Here is a 12,910-nt window from a genome sequence, read left to right as displayed (position 1 = left end):
CTTACATATATCTTGAGTATTATTGTAATTAACCTTTTTTTTAAAACATTTACTTTTTAATCCTCAAATGTCAAAGGGCAGAGAATGTGTGTGTCGGAAGTTTGTTGTCTAGTCTTTCTGAACCATTCAACCACAATGATGCTATCAGGCGCTTGTGGCTCCAGTCAGCATCACCCAATCACTAATCAGAATCTCTTCCCGTGCCCGCCTTCTCTTGATTGCCATTGGCTGACTCTGACAACTTAATGGCGCTATAGGCGGAGTCTGTGACTGAACGGTGAGCTCTCTCCAGCTGTTATTCTATAACCAGCACCTGGGCAAGAGGAAAGGAGTGGAGAGAAGGCTGTCCCTCATTTGTTACGGTTATCTACAGGTGAGTGGGTCACGGTGCATTTGTGTAGCGTGTGTTTAACGGTACTCCGTGAATAAATTGTGAGTGTGCTTTTTAAAATCCACTGTGCACGGAACAAAGGACGCAGTTATTTCTGTACGGTCACGGTAGATCAAGTTTGCATTATGGGAAGTGGATCTTGCAAGACAGACAAACATATGTACTGAACAATCATACTATCAACACATAATCCGGAAATTAACGGTTTTGTTTACGTTATACAACGATGGGTTTCCCCCTCCCCCGTCAGATATAGCTTTCTACAGGAAGCTGCTAAAAACAGCGTGTTTTTACTTGTTTGGACTATATACATGAAAGCCATAAGTGTTTTAAACTGAAGTTTTCCAGTTTTATTGTTATTGTAGCTTTAGTGCTGCAGAACGGTGTGCATTTGTGTTACTCATGTTTGTGGGGCGGTTCACAGGGTCACATTCTGGGGATCCGCCCCCTGTTTGTGCAGGTAATGCAAATTCCTGGAAAGTAAGTTTTAGTACTTACCTTTTTAGTTTAGGATGGGTTACAGTTAAGTTTAGAGTAAAGCAACAGTGCGTGAATGCATGACACGGAGGAGACGTGACTGTGTGTGTGTGAAAGAGAGAAGCGAAAATGAAACAGAGATACAAAGAAGAATAAAAGATTTCATGCATAAGGTGCCATCAGGTTTCCTGTTAAACGAGTTGGGTCTGTCTGTTATCGCACATCTCCAAGGATTTGCACTTTATTCCTCCAATTAGCACATTATCTGTTTATAAACGTGCAGCCTGTGGAGTAAGCTGCATGATTAGATTTGCGGTGACATTGTGACTCTGGAGGGTTTGTTCAGCAAGTACACACAAAAGACTAGAGTCAATATGTGAACTAGAAGGTAACATCTGTTTGGTTAATAACAGGCTGTTACTTACTGCTGGCACATTCAGTGAAAGTTACTGGGTATCTGACCGACTTACCGCAGTGGTGCACAAAGTGCAGCACATTTGTAGATAACAGATTGTAAACTGATAGCACAGTTCTTCACCAGAGTTGAGTGGAGCAGTGACCATGGAGAACACCAGGAGACGACTGCAGCACAGTGCCAATGGGAAAAGATCTGAACAGAAGGAGCAGCTAGCACAGTGGGGGAGAGCGTGGTGAGTCGAATTCACTGAAAAAACACCCTAAGTTTTCCTTGACAGTTTTCACAAACTTCTCAGAAAGTCCTAAAAAAGTTGTTGAGAGTCTTTCCTGCAAACAATCTACTCGGACACTAAAAACATATAATCTTTGTTTATCATATAGTCAGAAATAATGTTAAAATGCATAGACGTGTTTGGTTTAAATATACACAGAGCAGCCTTGACACAGAGTTTGATTACTCCTTGAAATGCATTTTTTAAGCCAGGAGAACACAGACCTTAAAAATGAACTGTCTTAAGCTCTAAAATTTTTAGAAAATGCTTCAATTAAACGGTGCTACTATTTTCTCACTCTCTACACATGCAATTGCATTTATTTATTGATCTGAAACAAGCTGCAGTCTAACCCTTATCTCACTATTATGATCATAATGTAAGCATGTCTACATTCATGTACAGGATGATGAAAGAGTCTTTAAAGACCACTTTTAAAATATTTTTTTAAAAACAAGTTTTTGTCATCAGACTGTATACACTGTTAGACAAATTAACTGTACATATCTGTGCCATACATGACTGGCGTGAAAGCGCCATAGGTCTGGAAGAAAATGGCCATGGGCCTGGTTTATGCTAGAATATATAAAACCGTAGGCAAATAAAATAGCTTTTCTTGCTTCTGTATAAAAAGATGGCCTAAAACACTAAATTATTATTATTATTACTTGGGATCTAGCTCAGACCAGGAGGGATGACACACTTGTAATACACTGATGGTAACCTTGAAAATTATGACAAAGAGATAAAAGGTGTTGCTAGCCAACCTGCTGCACAGTATACTGAGATGGGATGATGTAAGCTTAGTAAGGTAATAATAATAATAATAATAATGTTTGGTGTTTAAAGTCAGGAAATGCTGATAAAAAGAATCTGCTCGTTGTGTCACAGACGTTTCATATTTAGATTTTTAGTTTCCCTTCAGATTTGAGCAGCATTCTTAAACTTGACCAGATGTGTTGTTATTACTTTATTGTTGGTTTTTAACTGACATCAGTAAGTGATTTTAAGTTTAGTCTTGAATTTTAAGACCAAAGTGTTGTTACATTTAACTTTTGTTTATGAAGTAAAGTTTGAGGTATGCCAGAAAATTTCTACTTAAGACTTAAGTAGATTAAGACTATAAAAAAAACAGTCCCTGAAATCTTCCACAAACTATAAATGAAAACACTGACACACCGCTTTTTCAGCAACATCCTGGAACAATTTGTTAAACAAGTCCATGAAATTCAGAACACAATCTTCAGACTTATCTGGGTCATTGGGATATGGCATCATAAACAGTTTGATCACACATCATATATTCATGGCACACAAATGAGCCTTGGTACAAAGCTGGGAGAAGACACACAGATATGTAAACGGAGAGTAATGCACCAGGGAGAAGTGGTAAGATTAAAAATTAATCAGAATGTACGTCTGAGGCTAATGAGACTGTCGTTACTTTGACAAGTGTTTGGTCATAAACACATTATTGTCACAAACTGGAGCTGATGATGACTTTAGATGAAATATTAAGCTGTTAATTACTATGTATAACCCAAAATAAATGTCATTCTATCCTCTCCAAAAGTTGATTCTGTTCATCTGGACGTAGCGTTTTGTGGGAGAAACGTTTCGTCACTCATCCAAGTGACTTCTTCAGTCTCAGCTGACTGCAGGTTTCCCCAAATCTTATAAACAGTACATTTGCATAATGACTGAAACCAGCCCACTGAAGGAACAATGGGCTGTGAGGTCAGTTCCTTAATCATAATTATGCAAATTCCCATGACCACTGATCAACAATCACTGACCAAAACCCACTGATCAAAGCCCACTGATCAATGGCCATGAGTACCATTCACAGAGAGTTGGGGAATGGCTGCAATCACAGCATTGTAAGATGGCGAAAGATGTACCCTTAGGCCCCCTCCTCGATTCAGAGATGGTCTTTCCCTTTTCACGTAAATGGCCTCCTTGACTCCGCGCTCAAACCAGCGTTCTTCCCTGTCCAGGATGTGTACATCCTCATCATTGAAAGAGTGTCCACTGGCCTGTAGGTGTAAATAGACTGCAGAGTCCTGGCCTGACGAGGTAGCTCTTCTGTGTTGTGCCATCCGCTTTGCTAGAGGTTGTTTGGTTTCCCCGATGTATAAATCCTGGCAATCCTCCTGCACTTAACAGCGTACACTATGTTACTCTGTTTGTGTCGGGGGACCCGATCCTTGGGGTGGACCAGTTTTTGGCGCAGCGTATTTTGGGGTTTAAAAGCCACAGAGACCCGGTGTTTAGAAAAAATGCGTCTCAACTGCTCCGATACTCCTGACACATACGGGATCACTACAGGTTTTCGCTTGGGCAGCGGTTGTCCTTCTCTCCTGGATCGGCTGGAGCTTTCTTTAGGTGTCTTTCCAGCTTTGACAAAAGTCCAGCTGGGATAACCACATTTACTCAGGACCTTCTTGATGTGCTGTTCTTCTGCCTCCCTGGCCGCTGTGTCTGTGGGGATGGTGTTCGCTCTGTGTTGTAGAGTCCTGATGACACCCAGTTTGTGCTCCAGTGGATGATGAGAGTCAAACCTTAGATACTGATCCGTATGTGTAGGTTTACGGTACACGTCAGTTTTTAGATGTCCCCCATTACTGATGGAAATCTCACAGTCTAAGAAGGCTAACCTGCCACTTTTCATATCCTCCCTGGTGAATTTGATGTGTCGTCCACCGAGTTAATGTGATCTGTGAATTGTGGTACGTCCTCAGATTTGATTTTCACCCAGGTGTCATCCACATATCTGAACCAACGGCTTGGTGGTGTTCCAGGGTAGGATAGCAAAGCCCTCTTTTCCACTTCTTCCATGTACAAATTGGCCACGATGGGTGAAACTGGGGAGCCCATGGCACACCCATGTTTCTGCCTGTAGAACTGACCCTTGTATGTGAAGTAGGTGGAATGAAGACACAGTTCCAAAAGCAAACACACTTGGTCGATGCTGAGAGTGGTCCTGTTGCTGAGGTTGGTGTCATCCTGTAATCTCTTACGGACTACCTCCAACGCTTCCGTGACTGGGTTGCAAGTGAAGAGAGATGTAACGTCGTACGAGACCATGGTTTCATCTGCCTCCATAATGACATCTCTCACCTTCTCAACAAAATCCAGGGTGTTCTGGATGTGGTGTTCAGAGCTGCCCACCAGCGGGTTGAGGATTGAAGCCAGAAACTTGGAGATTTTATAGGTGACCGAGTTGATCATGCAGACAATCGGTCTTAAAGGTGCACCCTGCTTATGTATTTTCGGTAAACCATACAGACTTGGGTTAGCCTCCCCTGTGGTATGAAGTCCGGTCAATAGCCTTGTCTTGTTCTAACTGCTTCAGACAGTCTATCACCCTCTTCCTGTAACCACTTCCTGGGTCTCGTTTCAGGGGCTCATCTTTCGCCATCTTACAATGCTGTGATTGCAGCCATTCCCCAACCCTCTGTGAATGGTACTCATAGCCATTGATCAGTGGGCTTTGGTCAGTGATTGTTGATCAGTGGTCATGGGAATTTGCATAATTATGATTAAGGAACTGACCTCACAGCCCATTGTTCCTTCAGTGGGCTGGTTTCAGTCATTATGCAAATGTACTGTTTATAAGATTTGGGGAAACCTGCAGTCAGCTGAGACTGAAGAAGTCACTTGGATGAGTGACGAAACGTTTCTCCCACAAAACGCTACGTCCAGATGAACAGAATCAACTTTTGGAGATTTACTTTCCTGGATGATTGAGAATGCATCAAGACGTCATTCTATCCTATAATTTTTGGATTTATTTCCCTGAAAATACAAGGAGAGCAGCACTCATTACAGTTCACGTTCACCTGCTGCAAACGTGTCGTCAGGTATGCTGCCGCGGTACATTTTATCGTTTCCCAGTTTAATAACCAGGCTGTTCTGCGAGTCTCTGCAGTCATCTCTGTGATACATCAGTGCAGAATCGATCCATCGATTTATTTAGAGACAATAACTGCAGCTTTAGGATTTGTCATCTGGAAATCATAAATATCTACAATAAGACCAGTCAAATGATATTTACCTGCTGGTGATGAAGGATGAGCTGCCAAGGAGCAAAACTGACCACCTGGGCAAGCGAAGGTCCGTGTAAAATTTCGAGCGAGTCCATTTAACAGTTTTTGATCGATTTCAGACTGACAGTCGGACATTACCAAAGCCACAGAGCTGACATGGCTAAGTCGGTTTCAGTCGGTTCAGATATGACACATGACTAAGAAACGAAAGTTTAATGATAATCCACAAAAAAACTCTCCATAACACCACAAATGTGATGTTTGGTAGAAGTTGGCCTGTCCACATTAATTAAAAACGACTGCATTCCATTTTGGTGCTGTTTTTTTCCAGTTTCCTGTTATTGTGCAAACCAGCTTCATGGAACCAAGTCATCATTTACACGTCCCCCGCGAGCCTGAAGAAGATAAGCGGAAGAGAATGGATGGATGGATTTATTTTGTTGTAATTCTTTCTAGTAATGTTTTGCCTTTTCTGTCAGTGAGGCTTTACAGCAATTGACAGATTCTGATTGGTACTACAATGGAGTTTTATCTTAGCAATAGTTTTGTTTAACCAATAAATGTTTAATTGTTTTAGGAATTATTCATAATAGATAGACAAACAAAACAAACTTCAGTTTCCTATGCGGTACCGTAAAGTACCTCTAGGGGGTCCTATTACCCTTATTTAAGAGAGGCTCAAAGTATTTAGGTTTAGAGTACTGCACTCACATTTCACATTTAGAGAAAGATGAAAAAGGTGAATAATGTTTCAGCTTGATGTCTTCACACTTTATCTGTGTGCATGTATGATCTGTTCACAGGGAGGTGGACTGGTTTTCCCTCATCAGTGTAATCGGCCTCCTTTGCTTTGCCCCTTTCATTGTCTTCTACTTTGTGATGGCCTGTGATCAGTACGAGTGCTCCATCACCCAGCCTGTGTTGGATCTGTACCAAGGAGAGGCCACCCTGCTCTCCATTTGGGCCCGGGCACCCTCCTTCTCGTGGTCAGCTGCTAAGATCTATGCCATCTGGGTGAGCTTCCAGGTAAGCAGGGGAGTTTGAGGGCAGTTTAACTCAAAGAAACTGTCTGTTGTCTTTTAGTTCAAATGCTCTGTGTTTTCCTTTAGGTGTTCCTGTACATGTGTTTTCCTGATATTACCCACAAGTTCATCCCTGGCTATGTTGGTGGTGTGCAGGAAGGAGCACGAACCCCAGCTGGTGATTAACACACACATACACCCACTCATCAGTCCACAGCACTTGTTTAATTATGAGGTCCTGTTTTATACCCATGCCTGTGAAAAGATTAATAAATAGTTGTCTTGATTTTTTTTTCTCTGCTCACAAGGCCTGATTAACAAGTATGAGATCAATGGACTGCAGTGCTGGCTCATCACTCATGCACTGTGGTTTGCCAACGCACATTATTTCCACTGGTTTTCTCCCACGATCATATTCGACAACTGGATCCCCCTGCTGTGGTGCGTTAACATACTGGGCTATGCTGTGTCCACCTTTGCTTTCATAAAAGCATACCTTTTCCCCACCAACGCTGAGGACTGGTGAGTACTGATGCACACGTGTCACTGAGGTAGGAGGAGCAGAAATTTAAAGCAACTTTTTCAGCATGTTTTCTTCCATCTCTGTTTCTGACTGTACAGCAAGTTCACAGGGAACATCTTCTATAACTACATGATGGGCATTGAGTTTAACCCCCGCATAGGCAAGTGGTTTGACTTCAAGCTGTTCTTCAACGGCCGGCCCGGCATCGTAGCCTGGACTCTAATCAATCTGTCCTACATGGCCAAGCAACAAGAACTCTACGGTTACATCACCAACTCCATGATCCTGGTGAATGTACTGCAGGTAAGACGAGGTTTAAATTAAATGAATCTTCTTTCACAATTTCAGGTGAAAGTTGAATGATTTAAGAGGATATTTTTATACTTGCACTGCTAGAGTGGCTTTGCAAGGTTTACTGTTCAAAATCATTCTTATTTAGTCTTGTTGCAGCCCTGAAATGTGTTTTTTAGCTCCAGATTTGCTGCCCCTATTCAAAGAAGCTTTAACTAGTTGTATGTCTGAGAAGACCATATTGTAGGTATTTGCACTCACTGACATCATAAAGAACCAAGGGGGAAAAAATGTTTTCATCGAGCTTTGGATAAAACCTCCTCAAGATGCTCATAAATTCCTGTAGGCAGGAAAAGCCCTGATGTGTCCTACTTTCACAGTGCTCCTTGGTCAGCAGTCTTCTTTTGGAAGCTCTAAAGCACAGTCATATTATAACAGGTGAACTATGGCTGCAGACTGATTAACCTGAGCAAGCCTCTGATGAGTAGATTAGATAGTGTCATCTGTTTCAGTGGTAGAATGCAACTCAGCAGATCTTTGGTACAAACTGTGTTCAATGACAGAAGGTCAGGTTTAACTTACCTTCGATTGCTGACATAGAAATAAACTAGATCTGTAAATATTAATTCTTTCTTTTACATTTCTGTTTTTTCAGATTCAGAATTTTTTGTTGTTCTTGTGTTTTTAAATGTTTCTACTATCTCAAACTTTTTGTCAATATCCGGGTTTATATTCCAGTACGACAAGGTTATCTACCTGACTGTATGTTGTGAAACTTAAAATACAACAGAGCATTGCATCCTTCATGTTCACATCAAGGTTGTGCATAGATATGCATGATATCTTTTCAACATGTTTCATTAAAGCGGACCCATAATGCTGAAAAACAGTTGAACATTTTTATTCTTCAGCTCTCTTTACTTTACCTCTCAGTTCATTCTCAGCCTGATTTTGATTTAGTTCCTCTCTCTTAAAGGTCACTCTCCCTTATAAACAGAGTTTGAACAAGAGGTGGGTGGTGCTTCTGTGCTCACAGTTAGTGCTGTGTGTCTGAGATGACCGTATTAGGAATAGTACAAAGCCTGCCTGAAACTGAGCATATACGAGTTTGAAGCCGGAGCTTTTGGCTCACTGAGGTTATTTTGGTTTTGGCCCACTTTAAAGAAAACTTTTGTTGGATGAAAATTGAAGCAACTGAAATCTAAAGCTGCAATTTGAGTAAAAAGCTTCTGCTTCTGATAGGCTATTTATGTACTGGACTTCTTCTGGAATGAGGCATGGTACCTGAAGACCATCGATATCTGTCATGACCACTTTGGATGGTATCTGGGCTGGGGAGACTGTGTTTGGCTGCCATACCTCTACACACTGCAGGTAACAAATATATAGATGCTAACACTCAAAAACACACAAAAGGATAAACAAGATCAAACTTCAGCAGTATTACTTTTCTCATACTCTTACCTTGATAATCAGATGGCTTCCATTAAGAATGAATGCATTTGTTTCTCTTCAGGGTCTGTACCTGGTGTACCACCCAGTCCAGCTCTCCGATGCCCACGCCCTCGCTGTCTTGCTGCTCGGCCTCGTTGGGTATTACATCTTTCGCTCCACCAACCACCAGAAGGATCTGTTCCGCCGCACAGAGGGCTCCTGCTCCATCTGGGGCCGCAAACCAACATGGATTGAGTGCACATATCGCTCCGCTGATGGCGGCATGCACCGCAGCAAGCTCCTGACCTCAGGCTTCTGGGGCGTGGCCCGCCACTTTAACTACACCGGTGACCTGATGGGCTCTCTGGCCTATTGTGCCTCGTGTGGTTTTGGCCACATACTTCCATATTTCTACATTGTTTACATGACTATCTTGCTGGTCCACCGCTGTGTTCGCGATGAACACCGCTGCAGCAGCAAGTATGGCAAAGACTGGAAACGCTACACCGATGCGGTGCCTTCCCGGCTAATTCCTGGAGTGTTTTAGAGTGTGGACGGGGTGGGGGAATAATAGGAGGAAGGAAGGGTGAGCGGGGAAAAGATAAATAAATACAGAAATTTTGAAATGCTTGTAGGATAGCATGATAAACATGAGTTTTATACACATCGGGAATACATCACTGGACATTCTGCACATTTTATATGTGCTGTATTTTTATACATCGTGCCTGTATTACGTGTGTATGCAGGCAGAGTAGATTTATTGCTGTAACTTTCGCCTCAGTAAAGACAGTTTGATGCACAAATCTATTTTCTTTAAGCTCTGACGATTTCAAACACATTTTTTAACAAGAAGGACCAAACACAGCCTAACCAGCTCACACCAAAATCAGGAGCATATAGAGCTAGTTCTGTAATTCCTTTTTATCTCCAACTACACAATGCTGTGGTTTGTATATGAATGATGTGGAAATTGATATGAGTCATTTATAAAAAGTAAGTTTTGATTACAATTTATCTCCTGGGAATTTCTTTTGACTGACCATAAGTTTTTAAGATGATGCTTAGCTCTGAATTACTTAATAGCTGGCTCTATTCGCAGGTTCACTGAAAAAACAATGTTCTTTTTATATAAAGGTGTCACATTGTTCATTAGCATTTGCAAGATTCTCATTTCTAACCAGCAGGAGAATTTTGTTACACGAGCCAGGTTGTGTAATGGCTTATCTTGTTGGTGAATGTTTGGTTTTTTTGGGGGTTTTTTTTGGGGGGGGGGGGGGGGGGGGGGTTCACTGGTTGAGAGCAGGATGCTCACATATACTGGCCTTGACTCATTTAAAGACTCATTAAGGATCATGGAAATGACACAACTGAACAACAATAAGCTGCACTTTCTGTTTTTTTTTCTTAAGTCTGTAAAGAATTAAACTTAAAAAATTCAAATGTTAAAAATATCAGTCTATTAATGTCCATCCATCCTCTTCCAATTAACACATAAAGACAGAAAACCATTTGCACTGAGCAATTTAGAATCATATATCTAACCTAACCCCACTAATTGCATGTCTTTAGACTGTGGGAGGAGGCTGGAGTACCCACGCAATCACGAAGAGAACATGGAAACTCCACCTAGAAACACCCCGGCCAGATGGTGGAGTCAAACTCAGGCAACAGTGCCACTGCGCCACCGTGCTGCCCATCAATCAATGAATTTATTTTATTCATTTGGTTTATAAATGAATTATTCAGAAACTTGCATCATAATCACATCATCAAGACAATTCTACATATATTGATTGTGAAGGAACTAAAGAGTGGACAATGTTGATCCCATTTGTTGTACGTTACAGTATCTAGCACTAGAGGGCAGCAGGTGACAGCTAATCTCTGTGGCCATTCAGCTGAGGCGAAATTAATACTGGGTTGCACTAGATTTCTAAACTTTCATTTCTTTTTATTCACTCAAGTGATCTTGGACCTGACTTTAGACCAAATAAAACAATGGTCAAAACAGAAATTGTTGAACCTTTCCTAGATATGGACGTTCTTTGTCTTTCAATAAAGTAAAATTGTGCCTTATCACCATTATTATGTTATAAGAGACTTGCATAAGTAAAAAAATAAAATAAAATAAATTATGGAGACAAAAGTACAATTAAAGGAGCTGTATTTGACAATATTTGTCAAAAGGATTCACTGTGAGTTGGAAAATAAATATTTTGTGAGTTGATTCATCCCAAGAAGGAAAACCTAGAACTTACCTTATCTTATTGCTAAAAAATTCAGTTAACCATTTTCACTAAATATGCTTCCTTCAGCAGTGCTCAGAGCTGCGACTGAATGGGATTTGCCATAAGTTGTTCTCTAAATGACTGTTTCCAGAAACCTGAGCTCACTCCGTAAAGCGCTCATGAAAATGTTGCATGTTTGGCAGGAAGCCACAAAGAGGACATCTTCTACATTAACACTGGATTTCCTCAGCGTGGCTGTAGGGGTATTTGAGGATGCATTCTCCTCTAATGAAGGTGTTAGATGGAAACTCTACCTTCAAGCCACAGTCCAAAACACCTTTTTAGGGCCCCTCATAATAGGTGAGGACAAGCCATTTGTTGTTGATAGCTTGTTCTCAAGTATCTAGTAATCCATCAGAACTGGTGGCCTATTGTGCCAAGTAAGCACAATAGGCTGCTTTACCATCAGTAGATCCCCTTTGAGTGTAATAATACATATTATGAATGTAAATCAGTTATGATAATGGAAGACCCATTGATTCTTCTTGCCTTTGTGCAAAGCTAATGCATTATGGGTCCGATTCATTACATTGCATCGCACAGAACCAAATGACCTTCGACTCCTTTTTTATCGTAACTGGTTCTCAAATTACCCCTGAAGGCGAAGAAGTATTGCTGGAGCTTGAAAGGGGCTTCACTGTGCAATGACCGGATTCACCCATAACCAAGTTGACAAATAGCTCTGTGTGAATGAGATGGAAATCTGAAGAAAGACCCCATCTTTTTTTGTGACGACACTAAAAGCCAGACTATTGAATTTGCCAGTGGAGTTCATGCACCCATCCAATGAATGTCCAGTGTTCACAGTAAACACTTTGTTGAAGCTTTGCAGCACATTCATCTGTAGTGAGGGGCAGGTGGGGGTTATGGGGCAAGAAAAAAAACAGAAAAGTCGGGAGATGGAGTGAGTGGCAGCGAGAATAAGAAGGAAAGACAAAACAGAAGAATGAATCATGCCCAATGCACAATGGGATACTTGGAGCTGGTGCCACTCCTCAGCTAAAGTTGGCGTGATTTCCCAAGAGACCAAATTAGTTTTTATTGTAAGTTTGAGGGCTAAGAGAGTTGTGGGTAAGAGTCGTAAGTGAGCAATGAAAGGGGCACCGGAGAGGTGGGAAAGTACATGATTTGTCAGCAAACTGTAGGCAATGATAATTCACATATACCATAAAGTACAGCAGACCACTAAAGAGCATTCCAGTCTGCAGCAGGGCCTAATAATCACATTGCGGTGCATGAAGCTAGATAGACCGGCTGCCCGTGGTTGGTGGCTGAGGAGCAATTCTGGCCATCGTAATGTTGATTTCTTGTACTTCGAGTTTGATGGTTACATTTATTGCAAGACTTTTTCTTCTTCAGCTTAGCCAAAGGATAGCCACTCAAATCTTCCTTTTTTTTTAGCATCACAGGCAGCAGCTTTGTCAGGTTATTCACCACTTTGGTCAAAACTGTAGTGAATCTTTTGTAGCTCATCATTGTTCTGAAATGCAGTTTCTGACTTTTGTGATCCTTTGATCCTGATGAGACAACCAGACTGATCGTCAGACTAAACAAAAAGTCTCAAAAGTTGTGCGATGGTAAATGTCAGGGAATAGTTAATGGTGACAGTGTTTAACAGAGTAAGAAAAACTGCCAAGATGTGGCGACTGCTGAAAAATCTTTTCAAGTCAGAGCTTTAGTCAGATATCTTCATTCTTAGATGAACTTTATGGCTCTGCTCCAAATGCATCTGCGTCTTTAGCC

General features: G+C 41.4%; 1 protein-coding gene across 1 annotated transcript; it reads left to right on the top strand.

Moving 5' to 3' along the window:
* Window positions 1-272: 272 nt before the first annotated feature.
* Window positions 273-10,128, top strand: dhcr7 (7-dehydrocholesterol reductase). The gene is made up of 8 exons (XM_063468870.1): window positions 273-373; window positions 1,410-1,518; window positions 6,410-6,632; window positions 6,716-6,806; window positions 6,937-7,150; window positions 7,250-7,454; window positions 8,685-8,816; window positions 8,959-10,128. Exons 2-8 carry the CDS (start codon window positions 1,430-1,432, stop codon window positions 9,421-9,423), a joined length of 1,419 nt encoding a protein of 472 aa, XP_063324940.1. The 5' UTR covers window positions 273-373; window positions 1,410-1,429; the 3' UTR covers window positions 9,424-10,128.
* Window positions 10,129-12,910: the final 2,782 nt, after the last annotated feature.

This window comes from Pelmatolapia mariae, linkage group LG1, assembly GCF_036321145.2.
Source record: "Pelmatolapia mariae isolate MD_Pm_ZW linkage group LG1, Pm_UMD_F_2, whole genome shotgun sequence".
Taxonomy (NCBI): Eukaryota; Metazoa; Chordata; class Actinopteri; order Cichliformes; family Cichlidae; genus Pelmatolapia; species Pelmatolapia mariae.
This window is presented reverse-complemented; position numbering and strand designations above follow the sequence as displayed.